Below are 27,424 nucleotides of genomic sequence, written 5' to 3'. Positions count from 1 at the left end.
TTGTAGCAGGGGGAGGGCTACACTGGTGGCTTCTGTGAGAAGCTGCTGGAAGCTTCCCCCATGTCTGCTGGAGCCCTTGTCAGATGGCTCTCTAAGATGGACCTGCCACTGGTGAAGGCAAAGCCAGTCAGTGATGGTGGTAGCACCTCTGGGGTAATGTATTTAAGAAGGGGAAGAAGTTGCTGCACAGCAGCAACTGCAGCCAGAGAGGAGTGAGAATATGTGAGAGAAACAACTCTGCAAACACCGAGGTCAGTGGAGGAGGAGAGGGAGGAGGTGCTCCAGGCACCAGAGCAGATTCCCCTGCAGCCCGTGGTGAGGACCATGGGGAAGGCAGGCTGTGCCCTGCACCCAGGGAGGTCCATGGGGGAGCAGATCTCCACCTGCAGCCCAGGGAGGACCCCACACCAGAGCAGGGGGATGCCTGAAGGAGGCTGTGACCCTGTGGGAAGCCCATACTGGAGCAGGTTTGCTGGCAGGACTCGTGACCCCGTGGAGGACCCACAGTGGAGCAGCCTGTTCCTGAAGGATTGCACCCCATGGGAGGGACCCATGCTGGAGCAGTTTGTGAAGAGCTGCGAGCTTGTGGAAGGACCCATGTTGGAGAAGTGTGTGGAGAACTGTCTCCTGTGGGAGGGAGCCCATGCTGGAGTGGAGAAAGGAATGACAGACAGTCAGTGATGAACTGACTGCAACCCCCCATCCCCTGATTCCTTGTGCTGCTTTGGGGAAGTGGTAGAGAAAATTGGGAGTAAAGTTAAACCCAGGAAGAAGGGAAGGGTGTGTGGAAGGTGTTTCTAGATTTTATTTTATTTCACATTACTCTGATTCCATTGATAATACATTAAACTAATTTCTCGAACTCGAGTCTGTTTTGCCTCTGATGGTAATTGGTGAATACTCTCTCCCTGTTCTTATCTTGACTCACAAGTCTTTTGTCATATTCTGTCTCCCTTGTCTGGCCAAGGAGGTGAATGATAGAGCGGCTCTGAGGGGTACCTGGTGTCCAGCCAGGGCCAACCTACTGCACATTTTCTTAGAATCATACATGCACAGACAGAAGAGAACTTCATAAAGAGAAAAATAGTCCTCAGCAAGTCAGTTGACTTCCAATTCAGATTTGACTAAATCCCTTTCTAAAAGGGAGCAAGGGAGATTCTTCCCAGTGACAGCAAGGGTCCCTGGATCACCTGACTCTGTACACAATCTGAATAAATGTGGCTTGAAGCAGGTTACCTGAGCTGTGCTTAAAGGGGATTCATTCAACCCAAAACATTAAAAGGGGGCTAACTTCCTCTACAGCGGAGAGGCATGTGACTTGCAGTCTAATTGCAGATTATTGTAACTGGACAGGCAATAGGGCATAATCTTAGATAAGCAAAGACCAGAGACCTGAGCTCTGATTACACAGGTCTTGTGCCACTCAAGATGAAAGAGATCGATGTCTGCCTCTTGACAAGATGAATAAGGCTTTTGCATTAGTGACAAGATTGATCACTGTGAGTATGTAAATGAGGTGGCTCAGTCAGAATAAGTAGGGACCTTTCTCCATGGTGCTTGACTTAGTTTTTAAATTGAATTCATGCTGGCCCAGCAGAAAAGGGAGCTAGCTATTTGGGCTAGCTAGGCAAAGGAACTTTCTCTTTTACTTTTGTCTACCTGCCTTGTTCTTTTCAGCTTTTTTCTTTTTTTTGTTTGTTTTTTTAGGGAATGGTGTGGTGTGTGTTGAAAACAAAGAAATCCAAATTAATCATTTGGGTATTTAAGAAGTCTTCATAACATTTTGTAAAATCCCATGGCCCAAAGTAGATGAATATGTAAGCTTTTTTTTTTTTTTTTTTTTTTTTTTTAGTTATGGTACACCATAGGTTTCTTGAAGTCTTCCTCATTTTAGTATTACAGCCAGTTGTGAGCACAGAGTCTCATTCTCGTAAGTGTCTAGGCTCTTACAAAGCAGAAGGAAATTTAGATATGATCTTTTTCTCATTAAACTTCTACATTGATGACGCTTTGCTAAAACACCAGGGGATGATGTTTGAGGTAGCCTCACAAGAGGCAAAGTCTTAACGTCATCTAGTGCATGAATTCTGATGAGAGCATGCTAATTAAATGTTGGATGTGGAGTTATTTGTGTACAGCTGAAAGCAATTTGTGTGTGGTAGATACACTTGCAAGACAGGTGAGGCTTTTAAGAGGCATTGGGAAGTCTTGCTCAAGTTAATGTAGAGGCCTAAAAGGAAGGTGGAGAGTATTTATAGCATTTTGTTAAAAATGCTGTTTCTGATTGTTGGCAGAGATTTAGTTGCTTTTGGCTGGGATGCACTCACAGGATGCCCTCCATGTGCAGCTTGCTCTTGGATTATTTTTGTGTGTTTAAAGCTCTCAGTAAGAGGGTATGGCTCACTGGCTTCTGTAATGGTGCTTCTATCAATGTTCTCTGCTGGCAAAACAGACTAAACATGGTCTAATAGATATTGGTAGGAAACTGGTACTGGTAAAACATCCATAAAATGAGCTTCTAGAAGAGGGGAGAAGAATTTGGTAGGGAGAAAACACTCTGAAATGGATTTATTTTTCTGTTGCTATTGCTGGAATCAAGAATTCAGCGTCCATGTAATGACAGTAGGATGTCAATGATCAGCTCAATTTGTTAGAAAGCATTTGCTTCCTTGCAATCAGTTTATTAAAAAGTCATTTCAACTATTCTGTAAAGTATTTCAGAATCTTCTTTTGATGTTGGTACTTTTCATGTATGTTTAATAAGTGCCAATAGTGATAACAAAACCTAAGGATGGTGTGACCCATGAAATCATAAAACAATGGTCCATATCCTAGATGGCTTTCCTCTGAAGTCTGATTTTGTCAAGACTAAATCAGTTGTACAGTTTATTTGGATTGCCAGAAGTGGACCATGCTTTATTTTGCTTATATTTGCAAATCTTCAAATCCTCTTTAACAAATCTTTTTCAAAAGTCTGAAGGTAGTCTAGGTATGTTAGGACTTCTTTGTATACAACTGATGATTAGGTATTTCATAAACAAGGGGTTTGCTGAAATGGGAGACAAGATCATCTTCTGTGAAATGTGGTTTTCAGGCCAGCACTTAAAAATATTCATATATAGGATTACTTTTCAAGAATTATGTCTTTATAAAGATAAAGAAAACAAAAAGGCCAAGTCTTCAGTTTGTCTCTTCCTGAAATAGTTTCTTCTGAGCAACTTGTCTGCAACAAATACAATCTCTGTTTCTGTTCTCCAAACACAAACATTACTATGATTGTATAATACACAAGTATTTAAATTCAAATGCTTTCCTAAAGAGACTTAAACTTGAAGGGATCAAATATTAGTAAAATAAATGAACATATCACAATTGTTAGAAAAGCATTTGATCATAAAGTCTAAATTTAGTAGCAAGAAGCTTTGTTCCTGCTTGTGCAGATCTTTCCTTAGACTGAAAACTTGTTTTGTCAGATTTTGATGGGGATCCTCCTAGGGAAAATAAAAAGCAAAAATACTCAATACCTCCCTCCCCCAAACCTGTCACTGCAAGTTAGAGAGCTTGTCTTCTCTGGAGTAGGCTCACTATACTTAAGCATTAATTTTTTCCTTTCTTAAAAGTTTGTCTCTAATAAAGTTAGAAACAAGAGCAGTGGTCTGACTTTATGGAAGTAGTTTGTGGCTGGTATACTTAAGTTGTAAGATGGAAGGAAGGCAGGTAGCTTGAAAGATGTGCAGCTGGGATCTCAACACCTGTATTTCCAGGGTAGTATGCTCTCATCCTGGTGGAGCTTACCCATACAGTGTTATTTGTAGCAGTCGTATATAAGGATATAGGCAACATGCTGTTCTGTTGTGTGATACTTGTCTATTAATTGCGTAGGGGACTAAAACAGCATCAGACAGATATCACAGCCATTTCGATTTGGTTTCTCTAGATGTGCAATAGATTTACTTCATCTGGTTTTATTACATGAGGTGAAACTTTTGCAGTATGTTTCCTGTTTGTGGAGGACTGTGGGTTTCTCCTGGACATTTCAGTGCTAAGCCAGCATCTCCTGCCATTCACGGAGTTATATTCAGTGGTAGAACTGACTCTTAAGAATGAAAGTTACCATAATTTATTTTTAACATGCTTTGTTTTTTCCACTCAGATTTATTTACATGTTTTAATGGAGGTGAGTGTGTCTACAGAGAGCTGTGCAACTGCAGTCGATTTAATGCAACTGGACCAAGATGCCAGACAGGTGTGTAAAGAGAGAAAACCAACTGGGTTTCTGGGTTTGTACTTGGGTTTCCACAGCTACAAAAATGACTGCCTTCTGCTTAAAGGTTCCTTCATGCCCTAATATTTTTTCCTCTCTTTTCTCTGGTAACATTTCATAGTGTATCACATACATCTCAACAACAGATTGAAGCAAAAATCAGTGGTATTTCTCAAGTGACTCTCCTTTTGTTAGTGTATAATACAGGTGCTGAAAGGGATCACATATGCAGAACATGGGGTCAATATAATTTTGAAACTTTCGATGGACTCTATTATTATTTTTCTGGCAAATCCACATATGCGCTTGTGAGACATACTGAATTAGATGAACAGAGTTTTTCCATACAGGTAGGGGACTACACTTCTACATTCCTTTTAGCCATTGCTGAGCTTGCTAATAATGCATTACTATTTAGAAATTCAAAATAACTTGTGATGATAGTTTGAGGTTCTCGAATGTAATCTAGATGTAATTCTAATGTAAAGTGGGCTACCAGTTACTCTAGCACAAAATGTAAACAGCTGGAAGGAAACTGATGTGTGTTCTATCAAAACCCACTGCTGCTGCTGGGACAAGACTGCTCTAAAGAATACTGATTGTACTCAGGTTTTTGGGGAAGAGTAGAACCAAACTACTTGTTCACATGCTGAGGGTGGGATTGGGAGTACCAGCTGTGTAACGTGGATTACGAAGAGTTTGATTAAAATCTTGATTTTGATGCTAATAATTTTATTTGTCAGGTGAATAATGATCCTGAGTGCCATTCTTCCCCTTACACCTGCAAAAGGTCCATTAGTTTATTCTTTTCTGGAGATGAACAGATAAAGATGAGCAGTGAAGTCACCTATAAAGGATTCGGGTAATTGCACTTGTGTTTCTGATACTGTAGTTACACTGGAACTAATTTCATGATACTGATTTGATAACAGAGATGTAAACTAGATCACTTATTTGTTGGTAGATTAAAAAAAACTATCCAGACCATAGCTGTAATAATTACTCCCCATCTATGGAGTGGTGTCTGAGGAAGGTGGCATCTAAATGAGCGGTACATAGTATTAAGAGGCATAGCTGTTGACACTGATACTTTGATTTTTTTGCAGTTATTTTCAATTTCATCTTTTTTTAGTGGAATTACTCAAAATCTGTATCAGGGATTTTCATATGTATGAGGAAGTTATTAAATCAGGAAGTAATTGATTTTTAATAGTGATACTTTCTCGTGTAAAGTTGCTTCTGATTCTGTCTCATTTATCAGAGTACAATTACCTTACATTATTGGGAACTTACACATCCAGAAGCTAGCGGGATACTTCCTAGTCAGGCACCAGTATGCCTTTACTCTGGCTTGGGATGGTACATCTGCAGTGTATATCAAAATGGCACCAGAGTACCTGGGCAAAACACATGGACTATGTGGAAACAATAATGCTATCCTGCAGGATGATCTTGTAACTAGTTATGGTGAGTACTTGAAGTACTACTTCTTGTGTTAATGCAGGTGTGGTTTTTTGGATGAGCTAAATGCTACTTTACTTAATTTTTAATTATAATGCTAATTGAATATAAGATTGACAATTTTTGAAATGGAAAATATGACCTGGAAATAATACTGGTAGATGATATGGTTAGTGAAGAGGGCCAGTTTCAATATAGATTGGACTCTAAGGGGAAAGATCTTTAGAAAGCATGACAAAAAGCTGTCTTACTCTGTTACCTACAATGGTATTTGTATTTCAGTTTCCTAGGACTGGAAAGGTCAAATCTACTTTTAACTGTTCACGGCCCTCTTAGCAATTTTATATAGGAGCCTGTGGAAGCCTGAGATACTACTATTGGAAATAAATTGATAGTTTTAATTAACAAATTAAATCAATGAAGATTGCCAAATCTCATTTGATCTGTCACTTCATTTATGCTAACGCATTCAGAAGTGACCAGTGATCCTTGGATACCAACATCAGATACTTCCAAGAGCCTTAGCTTTCAATAAATACTGAGTGAAGACCTCTATAAAGAACCAGGGGAAAAAATCAGGCCCCTTGAAAGGTATCTCAAGTTAAGTGATAAAAACTTCTAGAAATCACTGCTTTGGGCTGTGTAGCTTTTCGCTGGTCCTCTTTAAAATTAAGGTATTTCTGTAGTGTAGTACTTCAGAGCTCAGGGTACAATATTAGTAGGTTTCCTCTATTGTTTAACTGTGTCACTCAGTTTTAGAAAGCATCAACCCTGCACTAATATCAGCTTCTACTCCTATTGAATAGTTTGTTCGCTAAATCAGAATGCTTAATATAATACCAAGATCAATAGTTCTTTGTCCTGATTGCCTTCAGAGACTTTCTTCTACCCTCTCACCTTTCTCAGGATATCAGTCACATGAAGCTGTGATTGTAGCACAAATCAATACATTACATACTAGCTTCATCCAGTTAGCTTGGGGAGCAATAGTAATGAAGATACAGCAAGATATAGTAATCCAAGTAATAATCAATGTCACCACTGCTCTGTGATGGATAATACCTTTCTTAGATAGTTTAAAGCTAGTGTGGACTTATGTGAAAAAGTCATGTCTTTACTTGGTTAATGTATACAATCATTTTGTACCCTTGCAGTAACCCAGGAATGCCTCATCTTTTTTGGGTTTTAGACTCTCCATTGGGAGTTTCATATACAGTGACAGCATAGACCTATGTGTATCAGTTTATTGCAGCTTTTCTTTTCTTTCTTCCATTCAAGGACTGCAGCAGGCAGTCCTGCTCCCTAAAGCCCTTCCTTGCCAAATTCCACAAGTAAGCTTCTTTCTGCCATTCGAAAGCCTTCCTACCGTAGTCCCTTTCAAAAGTATTTTTGTTTCTTAAAAAGACCAGATTGTCTTCAGACTAACAGCTGATTCATTTAGTTGTAAGAGCGGTTTGGCACACTGTGATTAATGTGATGTTTTGATTATTGAGATGTTTCTCTGGGAAATCCTATAGAAATGCTGTTGTTCTTCGAAGTCACTGTGTGATTGTGTGTGTGTGTCTTGTTTAGGAAAACTGACAGATGATGTAACCGAATTCGTAGAGAGTTGGCAGGAAAACCCTCCACAAGGAACACCCAGTTGGGATAAATCTCTTCTCAATGAACCACCCTGCCTGACACAAAGCCATGAATCTCTACAGGTTTGGATGAACACAAAGGGATTTTTACAACAGTCAGTTATTCTAATTAGAGCGAGAATTTGACTTAATGCTTTGGAGGAGACTGGAAATATTCTCACTTCTTCTTTGGAGGGGTGGATTAAAATGGTTGATGCAGCAGAGCTTCTTATGTTCCTTCATTTTCTCTCCAGCTTTTCTTCTGTATGAGTTGATAATTTAAGTCTTGATCTTTTCAAATGTTATATTGTTTGCATAGCAGGCAATAGAGGTGTTTGAATCTGAGGCTAAATAAGTAAAAAGTTGTAAAGTAGGGGTGTGTTCTAAAGCTGGTTCCCATTCCTTTCCCTTAGGAAGGATAGAAAGAAGCAGGCAGAAAACACCTGAATGAGAGCACAGTTAATTTGTCATTGTTTAAAAAATGAATTATTGTTACTTTTGTCCAACACATTGAAGTAGTTATTCCTTCTAAGTAATATTTTCAAGGTATAACCCTGAAATTAAGTGTTTTGAAACTAAAGCTGTTGCCAGGCATGTTTTATTTCTGTTGCCTTTTACTGTGTCATTTAAGTAAAATGAAAACTATTTCAGGTTGTCTGGACATAGCTGCAACATAGTCTGTGCCTTTCTTTGTAAAGAGATCTGTTTTACTATCATTAGTATGGTCTTGGATAAAAGATTCAATATTAGAATACTCTGGCATGGAGAGCAACGTGTTGCTAGCCACTGCTTCTAGTTAGTGAGAGGAAAGTGATTCCTAGTCACGGATGTCTGTTCTGATTTTCCATAGTATTCTATTCTGCTTAGGTTTAATTTTTGAAAACCTTCTCTTCACAACAGTCATCTCATTCATTTCAGAGGGCGTACGCTCTGTGTAATATCCTGACAGATCCCCCGTTTGAGCAATGTCATGAATATGTGAGTCCTCTTCCCTTTATGGCAAGCTGCACCAATGATCTTTGCATGTAAGTGAATGTTTTTGGGTAATTCAAAAGTTCTAAAAAAATGTCCTTCCATCATGGGAAGGAATTCTAAATGTTAACTAATGTGTGTCTTTTTCTGCATATCGGTTTTTATCTAGCATTCTTTTATTACCTTGATTTTCTCACTTGATCTGGTTTTACTGCCAGAAATTTCTGTGGAGTTATTGCTGGGGTTTTTTGGTATAAGGATGACCAAAATCAGGCCCCGATATTTTCATAATTTGTTAGTGTACCTTATCTTGAATATGGCATCTTGTTTGAATTCTGAGTGTGCAACATATTTAGTATTTCTAACCATAATGAAAAGTGATAGTGAATAGATCAGTTTGGCATCCACAAGCCATATGTTAATCCAATGAAAAGAGGAATTTGATTACTATTTGAATTCATGCTATCATTTCACAGCCTGCTATGCTCCTTGTCCAAGCAGTTTTGACTAGTTAAATTAAGAGAACAGGACAGGAAAAGATAATTTCTCTTTCTTCTACCATGGTGACTCACTGGTAGAAATTTTACACTTTATTCTTTTGTGTTTTCTGAAGGATGTTAGTCCTTTTGTAAAAATCAAGACCTTTATTCAAGTCTGTTTATATTGCTGTCTCTCTGGTTGTCATGGATTTATTCAGGAAATTATTGTCAGGTCTCAAATATGTCGCTGACCTGTCTTCAAGTCTGGCATAATGTCTTATCCATTGAAGACTTTTAACCCCATCAAACAATACAGTACTTTATTAAAGTAGATGCAGACAACATGGTTGTATGCAGTGCAGGAGCATTCATGAGGATATGATTGCATGTTTGAATGTAGGTAGAAAATAATATGTTAATTTTTATTTGTGTAAGGTCAGCAGTTGATAATGCCACTTGGTGTCGAGCATTAACTGAATATGCCAGAGCATGTGCCCATGCAGGAAAGCCACTTCACGGATGGCGAATGCACTTGCAGCAGTGTGGTATGCAGATGCTTTTGTACTTGGAAATACTGCTTGGTAGTTGTATTTTGAAAAGAGTGCTCTTCATCCTTTTGCTTCTTTCTCCTTCCTCCTATTTTGAACATATAGTTCTCAATGAAAGCATTACTGTGGACTCACTTCAAGGCTACATAAATGCAATTAATTTATTTTTTTATGTGTGTAATCTGTACTGAATGTATCTAAAGCTTACTGGAAAGTGTTTTTTTCATAGAGCTACTCTGTCAAACATTGTAAAAGCCTTCAGGGCTTTCTGATTCTTAAAATGTGTGTCATGAGTGTTAAAAATAAATGTAAATTACACTTGCATAAGTTTTCATCTTAGGAGTCATAGTAAGTTTGAAAGAGATCATCTAATTTGTCCACCTGTCTGGAACACGGAACCAAAACTGCTTTGTCATTCATGACAGAAGGTTTCTCTCATGTTTCCAAAAGTGTTTGTTAGTGGATGCACTACTACTTCCTATGCTAGTCTGTGTATCTAAATAGCTCTGCTGTGAGAAAGCCTTCCTTGGTGTAATTTCAGATTATTCCTTCTCAGTTCACCTTTAATGGACAGAATATGAATGTATGTTTATTCTCTGTGTGTTAAGAAAGCCATTGTTTCATTGTTCTAGACAACAGATACCCAACTGACTTACCAAAAAGTAAATACATGAAAAAAACACGTGCAATCTATTTAAGCCCTGAGGCAGTAGCACAATACCTTTTAATTTCTCTACTTGTTTCTCTTTTTTAGTGATTACCTGTGCTGAACCCTTGACCTTCACTGAATGCATCAACTGTTGCCCTGTTTCATGTCATCCACAATCACAGTGCATTGACAGTGAACTTGCCTGCATTGATGGATGCTACTGTCCGGATGGTAAGTTTTGCTTCTCAAATACACATTATTTGATCGCATATAACTTTTAGATTGTTATCCTCCGAGTTTGTAGCCCTATGTGGCCTGGGTAGATGAATACATTTAACAGGAGCTCTTTATAAATGCCGTGCCAACAGAGTGTGGATGAATGAGTCTTTTTTCTCATAACTAATAAGAGCCTTTTCCTCCCTCTAACAAGGGCGAATAGGTTTCAGATCCCCATTCTAGCCTTAGAGCTCCACAGTTTGACTCAAAAATGGCGTTTGCTCTGTTGTTGACAGGGCAGCCATCCTCCTGATTCTGGTGGTTGCTGCTTGGGTTCTTTGTTGTTGTTACTTTGGTGGGTTGTGTTGTTGGGGGTTTTTGGTGTGTTGCTTGTTTGGTGTGGGTTGTTTGTGTTTTTTTTCCCCCTGAAGAATGTCTGCAAGGTCAGGTGCTTAGAAGAGCGCAAAAATGTGACATGACTAAAACTCATCCATGTGGCGAGCAACACCTTTTGATTCTGAGATTCTTACACTGTTGTATGGTTCTGGCAAGTGAGGTATTTACTCAGGTGGCCTATAGCAAAACTTTACTCTTATTACCAAAATACACTTTGATATCCAGTTTTCTACTTATTACTGGCTTCTCTTGAGTATATAACTCTATCTAAAAGAGGACACGGAAAATTATGCCATGGATCTTCAAGTCCTGTCTCTTATATGTACCCTGATAATTTATAAGTATAATCATCTTTGTCATATGTTTTAACTTTTATGGACTAGTAAAATCTTTTAGATTCTGGCTCTCTAATAATGAAATATTAAAAAAAAAAAAAAAAAGGTAAAAACCGCTTATAATAAAATAAGGACCATAAGGACCAAACAGTGCCTTAAAACAGAGGCAAAGATTTGTAAAGGTGTCAAAAAAGAAGCCAGAGATGCTCAAATCAGCATGGCTTGGTGTTTGTGTGTTTGTGTCTGTTTTTTTTTGTGTATATAGTTTCCCCTCCACTCCCTGAATATTAAATATTTGTTATTCATACTACTGTTAGTGTATCTGAAGCAATTCAGGAACTTGGTCCATGTAATTTAATTTATTTAATATAATTCAAATGCACACTTGTTCTTCAAAGATGACAACCAATAGTCCAGAGTTTTATTATCGTACATGACCATTTTTGGTGTTCTGGGGTATACTTGTTAGTGTTCCATCAGCCATTTGTACAGACATTTCGCTTTTTCTTGTATTCCTTCTAGGCTTAATTTATGAAAATGGATTGTGTGTCAAGCCTATGGACTGTCCTTGTGACTACCATGGAAGTTTCTTTGAAATGGGTTCAGTGGTTTATGAGGAATGTAATAACTGGTTAGTAATTTTTCTTTTTATGCTGTGGACTTAATCCTTTCATGGTCATGAGAGATGACTTCTTTAAGGCCTATTTCAGGTAAAAGTTGAATGCAGTTGGTAAGTCTTCACTGTTTCTGCATACAAAACTGTTGTTCCATATATGTTTTGCAATGAAGGGCAAGATAAAAGAAACTATAGAGCTATTAATGCGGAAGAAGAGCAATAACAGATATTGCAGAGAATACTGTAATGTTTAGTATGCCTTTCACCTTCAACTCTGCCTCAAACTAAAAGGAGTCTAGAATTCAAAATCTTAACAGTCAAATTACTTTGACTTTACTTTGTCTCCTGTTTGTGTTGTCTCACTTGGACACAGAGACTCTAATGTCATTATGACATGAAACTGTTGCTTTGGGAATTTCTAAGTTAATTTTATACATTGGAAAGAAAAGTTTGTAGGAAGAGATAATGCCTTTCATTGGATCAACTTGCAGATGTGCAGCTTCTTTTTTCACAATAGTTTTATTTTTTTAAAGTGCTAAAATTCAAATTGCTTGTGTTTATTCTTCTCAATTTTAATAATCCTTAACTGTTATGATGGTTATCAAGCAGCTAAAAAAAAAAAATGTTACTAGATGCATGGATGAAATTTCACCTGATCATATCCTTATGACAAGCTCTTGCCACAGTTTCTAGGCATTCTACTGACTATGGTATCTCTACACCTTTTTGTGAGACTCAAGACACTTAGTGCTCATTTCATAGAGAAGGAAACCAAGAAGAACAACTGAGGGACAGCTGTATATACTTCACCTAAAAAAAAAAAAAAGTATAAAACCTTTTTGTTTTTATTTCAGCACTTGCACTGGAGGAAAGTGGATTTGTACAAACTTTACATGTCCAGGTATGACAGTCTTGAATACTTAATTTTTTTTAATAACGGAATTTTTGCTTGGGGTAAAATATTACTGTTAGATCTTAATGCGATATTTCACTATATAATTTGTATTTTTATTTCTACCTACATGTAAATGCATCTACACACACAGTAGATTAAAATGGTCTGAAGAGCAAGCATCTGCCTTTTAGCTTAGCGCAGTAATGTGTTTCCCTATACATCACCATAATGTCTCTGGTGGATGGCACTACCTGGTCATTCTTGTCATTTAACTACAGGTTCCTCTGCAATCTTCACTTGGCAGAGTTATGGCAAAGATTAAATTATTTTTTTCCCCACAGAATTTCTGGATAGTGATATAGTATCTAGGTATTGGGCAAATATCAATTAATTATTTTCACAACATGCTTGTGGAATAAGAGGTGTTATTCTCATTTCACAGATAGGCAGCTAAACTACAGAGATTAGGGTCAAAAGGATTTTTCATGTTAAAGGTACCCATGGCCTCATGGTTCTTGTAGCTGCTAATAGATTCAAGTACTGGTCTTAGAGTTACCAGTTAACTGTGGTATCCTTTAATGTACATTAGTTTTTAGAGCAACAAATCAAATACCCAGAATGTTATGATCGCACATATTATTGCCTTCTTTTGGGAGAGGAATTGTTTAGGTATCTTGGCCTGTCATCAGGTAGGAACTCCATAATAAAAGCAAGGATAAGGTTCAGTTCCTAACTGTGTTCCTAGTACCTAGTTATAATATGAATGCAATTTTATAAATTATAGTATGTATCAGAGTGTATGAACTCTACAGCAGTAATAACTCTTGAGAGTACACTGTCTCTTCTACATACTTAAATACATTATTTATGTTTGTCAGCTGAATGCTCGGTTTCAGGAGACATTCATTTCATGACCTTTGATGGGCGCAAATACACTTTCCAAGCTACGTGCCAATATATTCTAGCAAAAAGTCGTACATCTGGAGCATTTACCATATCCTTGCAAAATGCTCCTTGTGGACAGGTAAGGCTTAGAATCTTCTTGTAATGTTTATATTCTGAAGGGTTTATTAGCTGGGTGGGGGGAGTATTAAAACCAATGAAAGCTACCTGCAATTGAATATATGAAAATTAATCAGTAGCAACAATTTCCCTTAATGATGAAATAGTTGAACAGCATCCCAGAGGAAGTCTATGCATAAATGTTTGCTTGTGATAAATAGGAAAGATTATGCTAGCATTCTGATTCAGTGTTCACTGAGGTCATTCAATAGCATATGGTAGTTCATGCAGCAAACCCTGGATGATGACTTGTTTTCTTGAGCTTCTTGAGTACCTCTTTGCAAATTTGTAGCCAGCACAAAATAAGCCTGCTGATTGAAGGAGGAATGACTTTTTGTGCCTTGATTATAGATTTCTCTTTCAGCTTTGTTCTTGCAGCTGGAAACTCACTTTTACTTACATCAATATGAAAAACTTTGCATAGCTTTCGGGAGAGCTCTCTCGGATTTGGGTATATGTATGCATCTGTGTTACTGTTGTTAAGTTGGTATCCTGTACAATTGACTTCAGCCAAACATGCATGTGCACATATATATATAGCTGATACTAAGCATGCTCCTACTTTATATTTGAAAGTTTCTGATACTGTACACAGAAGTCACTAAATATGTAATCTGCTTTGTCAAAGACCTATTCTATTTCCTTTGTTGTGTATGTGGATTTCTAAGTATGTATTACAATGTCATATGGATGAGGTATGGACTGCTGGTAAAATGTTTTTCACTACAATGTTTCATCCTTACTACAATCTTGATAAGCCTTGTGGTGTTGAGGAAGTTAAGACAAATTAGAATAGGTCTTAAACATACTTAGGTGGTATGAGAAATCTAGTTGAGCTGGTTTTTGGAGTAGGGATTTTCTTACTGACTTTGAGTTCTACATATGCACGTAAAGGCAGAATTTGACCCACATTTGCATTAGGTTCATAATGCTACCGTGGATGCCTACTTACTGAGCTTCTGGAGCAAGATGTTAAGCTTTGTATTTTGGCCAGATCAATGGTCTGTCTCCAGTGGTCTTGCATAGCAGTTTTTACCTAGGAGCAAATGTACAAATATTTGAAGTAAATATGACTCTTTTTTCTATATTTCTAGACCATCTACTTTAAGCTAGGTCCAAATTTTAGTTCTCAGCATGATGAGCTTCCATAGTGTTGCAGTTACATACTTTGCATAAAATTGGATTTAGCACCATTACTTTTTACTTCTGTGGAGGTAACTACTTACTCTTCATTATAGTAGTTCTCTTTTGTATTCTAAATAAATGTATGTTTTTATAAGTCCTTTTAAACTACTGATTGCGTTAATTCTTCTCTGCAGCTTATATTGTTCATGCATTTGATATTTCCTTCAGAAGAAATGTGGTCATATAAGTTGTCAGGCCACACTTTCTAAAGGCATATTTCAGTAAAGACTTTTTGTCCTTGTGCACTAAAACCTACTTCTCTGTATGACAAAAGACCTTTAAGCAGAAAGAAGTCATATTAAAGCGGCATTAACAAGTTTATTATAGTAGAAACGCTTTATTTGCAATCTAGGTAAGAGATGGGAGACTAAGTGCATGGAGTCCCCTTCTCATCTCAGTGATAAAATTTGAGAGGGAAGACAAATAGCTTAACTGGATAGAGACCAAATATATTTTTCTAACTGGCTGATCTGCAAGTAAGTGTCCCACTGTCTATTCTGTAGTTCCTAAGAGAAGTGTATCGGGACATCGGGTGAGGTATGTGACGGGGCATAGAAGTTACCAGTGTTGAAAAAGTGGATTCCTGTGCTGTGAATACAACTGCTTTATTACGCTCTAATAGCCTCTAGCCCCTTGATGTGGAAGAGTTGCAGTGGGGGGCTGTCAAATGAGATCTTGGGGAGGACATGCATGTTAAAAAAAAAAAGTCTGGGCTTTAACCTCTGTGTTCATCATCCTTTGGGTTGGGAAGAATCTAGTGATCCTGGTAGTATTTCCTGTTGATAGGAAGACTGAGACTGTTTCAAGATGCAGTATATCTGATTGTTGCTACAATTCCCCACTTCAAGTGCATATTTGACTTGGCTTATTCAGATTTTAATGAGTTTAGATGTCTTCATTCTGTGCTAACCTTAGGATCCTGCGGAGTTAAGTCAGTGTCATCATCCAGAAGAAAAAAAAGATAGAGTAGCTGTGAAACAAAACATAAATACAGGCTTTCAACATAGGCATAAATCTGTTCAGTCAACAGCGTAATATTCTCAGAACTTCACAGAGTCCATGGAGCTTGAGAAAGGTGGTTGTGTATTGAAGCTGTGTCTTGTACTATAGGGTTGAAGATAAACAAAGAGGATCCCCAAAGAAACACTCTAGGCAACTTTTTTTATCAAATGAAATTGAGACATGATTGACTTCTTGCAGAAGCCCACAGTGATACCTTTCAGCCTGACCTGTTGAAAAGCCCATCAATGGACAGTAGAGGTCTGGACCAAATACCTGCTATGGTAATATGCAGGATATGCATTGTGAATCTCATTCCCTTTTGTGCTATAGAACATTTATCTCTGTGCGAAACAGACAGAAATGTGCCTTTTGGTTTAGTAGTTGTGGCAATACTTTTGTTGGGGAAAATGATAATCAAATTAGTTGGCTTTTTACAGCACTCATGAGAGTGATTACTGCAAATAGCCTTGCAGTAATTCTTGCATATTCTTCACCCTAGTTTAGGCACTTTGCATAATGTGTCTCTATGTCCAGGTGGTTTGTAGGTGAAAAAACAGATTCTCTTGACTTTTACTATATATTGGTCTTCATATTTCACCTAGCGTTTAACAAAGCTAACCTGATCAGTCCCTAATAAATACAGACTTGCACAGAGGTTTGAGTGAAACATTCTGGACATGAGCAGCCAAGTAGGTGATCAGAGGCTTATACGGTGTGTTCCAGGGGCTAAGTGCTGCAAACTCATTTATCAGTGTACAAGTGGTGAGCGAGTAGTGAGAACAGTTTGTGTAAGGCAAGACTGGGGGGCTTCAGTGTAGCTATTCAAGTGTCTAATTATCAACTAGCTGGTACCACTTGGCAGAAGAGCTGCTTTAGAGTTCCCTGGGCATGATCCATTATCTTCTTCCCATTTATGAAAATTAATGAATTGAAATACGAAGCTAAAAGATTTGTAGTGCAGAATCTCATATTTCTTGATGGTTTGAGATTTTATGTGCTTATTTTTTAAAAAACCTTATCAGTCCTGTCTCATTCAATCAGATGAAGAATGTGGAAAGAAAATACCTGGGGAGATTATAGCTCTCTGAATCACAAAGAATCCAGTCATCTAGAGTCTTAGAGCTGATGACATAAACAGTCATCAGGCAACAGGTTATTTCAAAACGATGTGAAATTTTGTTTAAGCACTTTTTGGATGGAGAATCAGTCAAGTGATCAGCACAGCTTAACCTTATCTGAGTTTCAGGTGACAGCCTCTCTGGCTGCTTTGTAGTCTGTATGATGAGAAGGTTGTCTGAATACAGAAATTTTTTTTAAATGTCTAGTGAGAGAAATAGCCATTCCTGTGAAAATACATGCTGAGAGTTGGCAGGGGCAGTGCTGTGAAAGAAGCAGTTCACTGAAACAGAGAATAATTGTCAGCCAGAATTTCTCCTTTAGTTTCAGCATGAAGGAATAATAAATCTTTTGTCAGTATTGTGTAGTACTGTATATACTGTGGAGGGGTGTTCTGTTGGCTCTGGTCTGCTATGCACACCAGCCGGTATTCTTTTATTTTCAGCTGCTTAAAAGGTTGACAAAATTGTCAAGGCATAGCCACTGCTGCTGAATGATATGCACAGAAACCTAATTTCTTAGTAAAGAGGCAAGACAACAAGATAAGCTATGAGAGTATGACTTCACAGTGCAGATGTCTGTCTTCACTATCAGTCCAGAAGAGCTGGCTGAGCTGATGAAAGGTCTCCAGTTATTTTTAGAACGTGCTATTTTTAAGTTGCATGTTATCATTTCAACTGTTGGTGAAGGATCACAGTTGCACTATTATTTGGAGATGGGGAAATTCTGAATGTAGTTTTTAATCTTTACACACCACTGTGTGTACTTGTGTGTCTATGGTACTTAAAGGACTGATAGATGATTTACCCTGTGCGAGTTCAGCATCTGTCCAAGCTGCATGATAGTGTTTGGAGATCCTTGCAGCTCTAATAATTGTTTTCAACAAATAGGGCAACATTTGCCCTGTGTCATGCAAGTCCCAGTGAAAGTCAGAGAGAGTTGGATAAAAGTGTGTAAGTCTTTGAACTGAACATCCTAATCTGTTTGCACTGTGAGTGGTGCTACTCACAGTATAATTTTGCAGTTAGTGCAACTGGCCAAAGGTAGAGGTATTTTAACTAAACCTTGTTTAGTGCTGCTTTCAGCACTGAAGATGCTTAACATTTTACTATTTCATCGTCAATTATGCCTTCACTGTAGGCAGTGGGACTGAAAAGTGCAGCCTCCTGCACCTCTACTGGACATTTCTGGACTGCAGCTCAGGGCCAGGTCTAATCAATGAAAAATTTCCAGCAGTGAGACCTAGGCAGCTCTTTGACCAAGTCATCTGAGACGTGTCTGTGTATGTTTTGGTACATAAGACATTGAGACATTGAAGATGCATAATCAAGATGAGAGTAAAATGAGCAAATAGTGTGCCAAAAGTGACTTCTGTTATTGTTCTTGAATATCTTTTTTAATTGTTACAAGGCCTTGCAGTGAAGGAGGCTGAAGAGAAGAAACAGCAGGTGTGTGCTTCCTCCTTTCCTCTGTAGGTGTCAGGGAATAAAGTCTCTTGACTTCATCCAGTCACGCTAAGCCATTGTAAATAAGCTGATGCCTCAGAAGCTATAGTAAAGAGATTTGAGGATAGTAGGAGTGGCAGAAATCTAATTCCTTCCTAGAGCAAAGAGGAAGTAGAAGGTGGACTGTGATTCTCATGTCGTTCATCATGCATCAAAGTGAATTACAGGATGCTGAGATGGTAAAGTTCAGTTCATATCTTGATTAACCTCTGTGCCCAATTCTCTGTGACAGAACGTTTTTCTTTTTAAAAATTTTAGCAGTGATCAAATTCATTCTGTTAAGAAAAATCTGGTAATTTTCTGTGATTAATAAGCATGCTTTAATGAGCACTCCTTCCCTATTGGTGTTGAAAGCCAAAGTACTGTAGTTATTCTGAAAGTTGGAAGTCCTGGCTTGGGAACTTTGATAGGGACTGACTAGTGTTAATCATCTATCTGTCTAGTTGCCATGTTATTTAGTATAGGTGTATTTGAATGTTTTCAACATATCACAGTAACAATATTCAGTAGGCTTCAGACTTGTGCTGCTTTCCACCTGTGTGGTATAGTATCTAGTTGAGTATCACTGCAGTAACATAAAACATGCAGGAATTAAGTAGTTTGAGACTTCATTTAGGTACCAACCAGTTTCAGGACTTGCTTTAGGACTTTACTTAGGCTGTCTTGAAGGCTATTCTGTCTGCTTGGGTTTCTGCATGCTAAAGTTTATAAAATGTGGGCCATGGGGACTTTCATGTCTTGGGTGGGACTCATCCACCTTTAAAAATAATGAAAGTTAAAACAAATGGCTGAAGGTTTAAAAACAATTCTGTCTATATGCCAGCAAAGGCCCTAACGAGTTCTTTAAAAACTTGACAATGTACCAGAATCACGAATGGAAAAAAAATCCAGTCTAACATAGAGCAAACGTACTATAGTTGACTTCTGTTTTGATGAAAGCAGTTAACTTGAATTCGGTTCTTATGAAATTTTCTTGTGTAGGCCATATAACTTCTCTATATTGTGACACTTCAGCACATGAATCTCAATATTTTTTTTTTAGGATATCAGTTGATTAGCTGCTTTTGGTAGTGTTGACAATTAAATGCCACTGAAGAGGGTATGTATAGGTAAGGTAGATGAGGTTGAACTAGGATTTTTTTGGAGTATGTTTCATGCAGACTGAAACACAATATTCCTTTTCATGTTTTGTCTACATGATGTTTTGACTTGGAGAACTGAAGTGGAAATAAGAATAATCAATGGTGATAACAATAAGCAAGTCTGGCCAGTTGGCTGTTGTGATACTGTATGCTGACACTAAGCCTTTCTTCCATCAATATTCATCCAGGGAACTTATGAACATACTCCCCAACTGCTTCCAGAAATAATGAACTTAAATGCTGTTTTAAATAATAGTTCACGAGATGCTTCTATTTTTCATTAATATTTGCCTTTAAAATAGTTTTGTATCTTAACTATGCTTTAAAAGAACCTGGGTATATCGGAACACTTTAAAGTACAAATTTGGACTTCTGTGTACTGTGTGGATAACACAGCATTCCTTGAGTGTTACCTGAGCCTCAGTGGGTCTTTAATTGGGGGGTGGTGTTTCTCATGAATTGCAGGTATATTTGTTCTAATCTATGTAAGAATTGTTTAAGTTTTGCTTCCCAAATCCCACCTTTGAGCTGTATTTATGTAAGAGGTTAGAGTTATATTTAAACATACATGTGAAATCATTCAAAATACTGAGTTTTCTTAACTGTGTGTTTTACAAGTCTACTTTGCAAAGAAACAAGATGCAACTGAGAATCTGTAATTCCCCACTAAATATAGCTTTACTTGTGCTCTCATTTTATATTCATCCTACTTAAATATTAAAAAAAAAATAATCTTTTTTGCTCTTACTTGTAGAACCAGGATGGATCATGTATCCAATCAGTCAGCCTTATTCTTAAGCAGGACCCCAAGAGGCAAGTGACTCTGACTCACTCAGGAGATGTTTTGGTATATGACCAATACAAAATTAACCTGCCTTATGCAGATGGTAAGGAATAATATATAAGCATATAATGCCTATTGAACAGTAAACCAGAAATTTAATAGTATATTTGTATGTTGTGTTACTGTCAATGTTGCTGACATACTGAAGTGGTATATTATTAATATCAACATTGTTAATGTAGTATGAAAGGTTTCAAAAATTAACTGCTGATGTACTTTTTACACTGCTGGTAGGAGTTACACAGTAGCTGTGTTGTGCTGGTGTTTATGTTAAAATTACGTTCTGTCTCTTGGAAGTCCAAATGCCATCATTCATGTTTACAAGGTTGCTTAGTTCTTTTCTGAGGGGAAATTATTTTCTCATTCTTGACTAAAAAAATTATTTTCTCTTTTTTGTAAGTAACTTGAGTAAATATAAGTGGAAAGAGTCCTCTTGCCCCTTACAGATAAGCTACAGATTTTCAGACAAAAACCTTTTTTTTTTTTCTTTTTACTTTGATAAGGTTTTTAAATCTCTTCCTTTGTAAGATATTACCAAGTACTCTACATATGAAAACGTGACTGTGTTCTGTGAGATTCAGTGTTAGCTTCATTGAGAACTTTACATGCAAATCATTAGTACATTTAATGTCTGTGGGGCCTTGGCTCTTTGGAAATTTCCCAAAAAAGGCTTTAATACAGGAAGCATGTTGCTGGTTTAGGATTAGGTTGTCTAAAATAAGTGCTCTGCAATGTTTGTATCTTTAAATTGGTTTGCTTTTAGTTAATCTTTATGAATATTCCAGCGAACTCTGGATGCATTTTTAAGAAGTTTTGTGACTGTCCTAAGTTTCTTTTTTCTTTAAAGTCTGACTCAGTGTAACATTTGAGAAATCAATGAGGGGAAAATTGGGCCTTAACAGGAAAAAATGTAACCTACATAAAAATAATATAAAACAAAACCAGTGAAATAACAAGAAGCAAAATGCAAATTACAAGCAGGTTTTCTTTTGTCTTTCAACAATCTCTGTTTTTACTCACCAGAGTTATTTGAAATACGGAAACTCTCCTCTGTATTTCTTCAAGTAAAGACACACATTGGATTACAGATACTGTATGACAGAGAAGGACTGAGGCTTTATCTTCAAGCTGATGAGCGGTGGAAAGATGATACTGTGGGCCTTTGTGGAACCTTCAATGGAAATATGGAAGATGATTTTTTGTATGAATAGCTGCAAGATTTCTATTTGCCAGTATATGAATATCTACAGTTAGAGTGGTAGATCAAGTGTGTACTGAAGCTGAATGGATAGATACCAAGAATAATTTATTTTGAACTGTTGTGTTAGTGAGAGATAGTAGGTTTTAGTTTGCTAACAGATATTCTGTAACTTCAACTATAGCATATCAAGTCAGGTTTTTAAAACATTTAATATAAAAATACAGTGAAATATATATGACTCCTAAGTGCTAGTTTATCTGAAAAGTTTTGTCCAAAATATGGACTGGCCTATATAAGGGACTTCTTGCCTCCCTGCAAGCTTCTTTATCTCTGTCCAGCTCCTGTTTTCTGCTGCAAGTTCTGATCTGCTCTCTCTGACAGAGCCCCCATTGTTCAGTGTCTGCAGGCCAGCAACAGGAATTGGCTGTTGCCTGAGCTTCACTTCATTGTGGTGCAGTGAAAAGTGCTCAGAACTGCCTGAGCACCACAGTCAAGGTTGCTGTTTGTCCAGCTGCTTTGCATATTTTGTACAGATACTAAAGAAAATTGGCTTCCAGAAGATTGAGCAGCGTAATGAAAGTGGGAGAAGGGGAACGTGAATTTGGAGCGTGACAGAGTACTTCTTTGACCAAGAGGAAAAAAAGGAGTAGGAGAATGTCTTTCTCTTAAAACAGTTGGAATTTTTAGAATCAAAGCTCATGGAGAGCTTTCCCATTTTCCTGTAATAGTTCCCATTTAAAGAAACACACATGCACATATATATTCTAATGAATTTTTGATCAATTTTTGTCTTGCATATTAAAAAGTATTATTAAAATATTGTTTATAATGAGACTAGGAAATACATGGACAGGATCTCAATGACGAGATATTATTTATGGAAATCTACTTAAAATATTTCTCTGTTTGAAGCAAGTATATTTTGTAGTGTATTTTTGATTACAGTCTTTGGACTTGTTCTCAAATAAGTGACAAATTGTGCAATAGTTGATATTTGTGAAAAAAGCCCTTAAACTACAGAAACTTATGAATCATGCAAAGACATGACACCAACCATACTGTGCAAGCATCTTGACAGGTACACGAAATACCTGATCAACACCAGACTTGGGAAACGTGCCACAGACAGTGGTGTCTTTTGCAACGCTTCCACTGCCAGCTACTTTACCAAAAGTAATACTACTAGTTGTATGCCTAATGCAATCTTTTCCCTATATCCTGTATTTAAATGCATGATTTCAATCATTCTCCCTATACAATATTAATGTGCTTTGGTTATTTTGATTAAAGTCTTTCTATCTTTTAGCTTCTGCTGCCCTTCCACTTACCTGCGCCTCACAGATATCTATCCAATTGCTTTCGCGGTTATACCTCTGGACCACTGTATTTCTGTTCCTTCTTCTTTCTTGCAGGGACTAGAGAGCCTGGGAAGTCAGCTACCCAAGAGCAGACAGGAAATTATAGGTAGAGGAGAGATAAAAATGGATTCGATATCACTGAGGCAGAAGTATAAATATGAGAGTGCAGACTTTCAGGACTCTCCTTCTCTCTTGTGAAAATGGAACTTGGTCTGTTTTGATCAGTCCTTCATTACACAGTATCTGATGGCTCTAGAGCAGATCTTCTCTTCCTTTTCTGGGCCTTTGCCTGGAAAGAAAGAGAAGAGTCCTGAAACTTAAGCTGACAGTCTTTTATGGGAGAGTGGCTGAGAATATGGAGCAGTGGAAGGGGAGCTTAAATCAGCTCTGCTGAAGGGGGTGGTAGAACTGAGACCATTCTGTAAATTCACTGTATCTTTTGTGACTGACTTCTGTTTTGTAAAAGATCACCAGTTGGGGTAACTGAAAGCACTCCAGAGCTGTTTGGAAACACATGGAAAACTTCGTCGGCATGCATTCTTGTGCATGATAGCTCACAAATGGATCCATGTGATATTCATCTGCAGGCAGGTGGGCAGTGAAGGTCAATTGTTATTGATAAATTCATTTCTACTTATTAAATCTGTGCTTATTTTTCTAGTCGGATCAGGTAAAGTAATAACCAGTTCTACCCACTGAAAAAATGAATACTTATAGGAAGCATTTGTTGCGTTCAATCCCCTACCAAGTCATGTAGTGTATTGTTTAAATAACTTTCTGATACTTGCAGAGGCACTTGAAGTATCCCCTTTTTATTTCTCGTGTGCAATTGCAATGTGTAAAGCTAGATGTCCATTAAAGTTTGGTGGTATGTCTAATATTGGTGATGCTGGTAGTTAAGATGGAGACTCAAAAGTATTGCAGTATTAATTTTTGAAAATACTGAACAAATGAAATGTTTGATTTAGTTGTTGTCTCCTCCATAGTAGTTGCTATGGAGGAGAATGAGTAGGAGAAAGATGCTTATGCACTGCCAGTCTTTAGATTCAGCTGAAATGGTACAGTTGGGGTATGATGCTAGTGGCTGATGCTATGAGGACCACAGCTAATCACTAAGTCATCATTTAACAACGATGAACTTTGTAGATCATCAGTTATATCCATTTCACAGTTCCTACCACTTCTTGTCTTGGATTCTACACACTTCTAGTCAAAATACAGAGGTAAAAGATCAATGAAGGTTTCACCTGTAATTTCAACAGTGCTAGGAAATCAACATGTCTCCTGCTACCTCATCATCCCATTTTCTGGGTATTTATACAACATGCAGCACTAAAGCTGCATTCTTGCTATTGGTTTTGGACATGAATGTAAAAGAAATGGGCCTGTACAGGAAGTCAGAAATTCTGGAAACAGAATTTTGAAGTCCTAGTTTGTGCATCTCTCTTATTTTGTGGTAAATACAAATTTATCTCTTGCTGGGTATGCTAATATAGCATATTATTTCTTTTGACCATTATTGCACAATTATTTAATGCAGTCAGATGAGTGCTCTGTTTGGAGCTTTTTATATAACTATTTGATGCTGCTCTTGCTCTCCTGTGCAATAATGCTACCCTGAGGTAGCAGCTGTGGGTGTGGTTGCAGCCTTATGCAAATAAAACAATGGGTAAGAATAGATTATTATTTAAAATACTGACCTATTGAAGGTAGTTACTGGGACTGACTTAAACTGAAAAGAGATGTAATCCTGTGTGTTTATGAAAGGCAACGGGTAAGTGTGTAGCGTCTGTTGCCTAACCCACATCCTTGAATCGGTTTAAAGATAGGCACTGTCTGCATATTGTGAAATTTTCCAAATACCATAAAATAATTCCCAGAACAAGTTCAGAACTATAAGCAGCTGACTTCTTTTCTGTCCTTCCATATCACTGTATAGATATCAAAGACGGAAGAATATATATGGTAATAGTATATAACCGTGATCAGTTGCATTGCATAGAAGACACTTTTTATTCCAAGTCTTTTTAAAACTCCCTCACTGAAACAGTGTTTCATCTGTTATTTGTATAGCCTCTTATGCAGCGGAAGCTTGTAGCATCCTTACCAAAGAACTTTTTGCTCCATGCTACCCCTATTTGAGTCCCGTTCCTTATTTTGAGCAGTGCAGAAGAGACACTTGCAAATGTGGACAGATTTGTTTTTGCTCTGCTCTGGCCCATTATGCTCATCATTGCCGAAGATTTGGAATTGTAATAGATTTCAGAGGAGGTGTCCCAGACTGCGGTGAGTTGCCTTTCAGTTCTAGTCTTAAATAATTACTGTTTGAGGACTGTAAGATGACAATCAGAAAATTAAATTATATTAATTTAATCTTTTAAATGAGAAGAGGATTAATTCTAGCATGATCTTTTGTCTACAGGCCAAGGTTCTTTTTTTGTAAAAACAAAATTTGTACCAGTGTTTCTAGAGGATTGTTCCTCATAGTTGGTTTTCTTTAGTTCTTTTCACTTTAGAAACAATGCAGAAATATTTTTGACATAGTTGGAGGGCTTCGAATGTGTACAGAATTAAAAATGTCTGTATCTCATATGGTTTTGAATAGCTCACACCCATGTTGATATTATTCATGAGCTACGTAAATAGATTTGTTCCTTTCCTCGTAACTACTAGGTTTATCTAATTCTTTAAATGAATGGAATGAAAAATGATGGTGGTGTATTTTGCAGTTTTACCTGGATTATTGTCAACTTTTTCTGCCTGACAATCTCTTTTAGCTTATTCTGCTAGTGACAGACGTATGGAGAGTGCTGAAATATGTGTAGAGAATTGGTATTGTTGATATTCTTCCATTCAATTTTAAATTAAGTATAGGTAGTGTAGAGATAGCTAAAAGTGACATCTCTGTTATCTGCTCTGTAATGCCTCACAAATTGAGGAGAGGAATAATATTATTAAATTCTTCAGTTTATATGAAATTTAGTAATGCAAGAGATGTTGATAGGATATGTAGTGCCTTTATGTACATTTAAAAAATAAATAGCATTGGAAACCCTATAAAACAACCCTAAACTGACACCTGTGATATTTCAGTAGGCTTGGCTTCATGAACAATGCTGAAAAACTTTTCTAAGGAACATTCAAGAATTTAACATCTGGTAGTTTTCATCACATCATGTAATTATCTGTGTTGTATTGCATGATAAGGAGGATTTTGGAAAGTTGTTTCAGCTTAAATATCTAAAGTTGGAGTACCTGTGTGTATATGTAAAGAGGCTGGCTTGCTTGCAGTCATTATGACATGAATGGCTGTGTACACTATGACTGAATAAATCATTCAAACCATTTAACTTTATTTTGTAAATATATTCTAATAAAACCATACTTGCTTCTAAAGAAGCAAAGTCATTCTTGTAGGGTTTAAAATATGTGAATTTCTTTAGTATTTCAAGAACTTCAGATTCTTATTTTTTTATTAAGTAGAGCTTTATAGGATATATAAGAAAATTTAAGCCGGTATTGCACAACATTTGCAAAATACACATATTTTATTTATTGCTTTTAATTTTTTCTTTAAGATGCTGTCCATTTCCCAAAGCCCATGCACAAAAGCCAAGTGTTTTCAGAGTTAGAGGGGAAAAAAAGCTTCAATGTTTGGTTTCTCCAGTGTAAATCTGGATTACCTGCACAGGCTTCATTGTACTCGTTATTACTGCAGATTTACATCTGTGTAGTTTACACAGCATAGTGCCAAGATAGCAATTTTAGTGGAATTTAATGTGATTGGGAATGAAAGAATAGAGATGTTTATCAGAAAACTGTTGGGAGGTACTTGAGTCTCTTGCACTGTAATTTGAGAGATTTGCTTCGTTTGGACAGCTCTTTCATGTGAAGATACAAAGGAGTACAGTACTTGTATATCGACCTGTGGCAGAACCTGCCAAGCACTCTCTGTGCCAGAGACATGCAGCGGTGATTGTGTTGAAGGCTGTGCTTGTCCCTCTGGAATGTATTTGAATTCCAAGACTAAACAATGTGTACAGAGGTAGGTAAAGTTGCAGCTGTAGTAGTCACACTCATTATTTTAGACAACTGCATCTGCAAGTCACAGTGAAGAGCTAGAAACATGTAGCCTTGTAGATATTATTGATCTGTGAACCTGATGGGATCTTAGAATTATACAGAACCTGTGTGTTGATCAAAACCAGCTCTTTTATAGCACTGACACTTACCCAACGTCATCAAAGCTAGTTGTTACGTATTGTCTGGTTTTTGGCATACAAGAGATACAAAAGGTGTCCCATAGTTGTGTAGAGGTTCTGCTTTGTTACCAGTTTAGTTTGGAATGTGCTCAAGTTATATAGTAGTATGTGTCAGTAGTTAATGAGATCAATTTCTTGTATTTTTTGAAAGAACATCACAGAAACCCCACCCACCCAACAAACCTCACCAAAACCAACAAAGCAACCAATTGAACCTTGAGCAGTAATTAAGTGAATGGGAATTTTTTTTCTTCCTTCAATCTGAGTGAATCACAGTTACATGTTTTTCCCTTTACT

The 27,424-nt window shown here is 37.3% G+C and overlaps 1 protein-coding gene across 1 annotated transcript in view; it reads left to right on the top strand.

The window, feature by feature from the left end:
- Positions 1 to 27,424, top strand: part of OTOG (otogelin) — a 105,575-nt gene that overhangs the window by 9,808 nt on the left and 68,343 nt on the right. The window contains exons 5-20 of the mRNA XM_042785098.1: positions 4,154 to 4,246; positions 4,460 to 4,614; positions 5,008 to 5,126; positions 5,526 to 5,731; positions 7,298 to 7,428; positions 8,263 to 8,369; positions 9,231 to 9,340; positions 10,098 to 10,223; positions 11,462 to 11,570; positions 12,410 to 12,456; positions 13,329 to 13,474; positions 20,217 to 20,349; positions 21,330 to 21,507; positions 23,332 to 23,456; positions 24,939 to 25,151; positions 26,745 to 26,910. Coding sequence (XP_042641032.1) covers positions 4,154 to 4,246; positions 4,460 to 4,614; positions 5,008 to 5,126; positions 5,526 to 5,731; positions 7,298 to 7,428; positions 8,263 to 8,369; positions 9,231 to 9,340; positions 10,098 to 10,223; positions 11,462 to 11,570; positions 12,410 to 12,456; positions 13,329 to 13,474; positions 20,217 to 20,349; positions 21,330 to 21,507; positions 23,332 to 23,456; positions 24,939 to 25,151; positions 26,745 to 26,910 — 2,164 coding nt within the window. The remainder of the gene's footprint in view (positions 1 to 4,153; positions 4,247 to 4,459; positions 4,615 to 5,007; positions 5,127 to 5,525; positions 5,732 to 7,297; positions 7,429 to 8,262; positions 8,370 to 9,230; positions 9,341 to 10,097; positions 10,224 to 11,461; positions 11,571 to 12,409; positions 12,457 to 13,328; positions 13,475 to 20,216; positions 20,350 to 21,329; positions 21,508 to 23,331; positions 23,457 to 24,938; positions 25,152 to 26,744; positions 26,911 to 27,424) is intronic.

Source organism: Tyto alba, unplaced genomic scaffold, assembly GCF_018691265.1.
Source record: "Tyto alba isolate M040663 unplaced genomic scaffold, T.alba_DEE_v4.0 Super-Scaffold_8, whole genome shotgun sequence".
NCBI lineage: Eukaryota > Metazoa > Chordata > Aves > Strigiformes > Tytonidae > Tyto > Tyto alba.
Note: the sequence above shows the minus strand (reverse complement) of the source record. Positions and strands in the feature narration are given on the sequence as shown.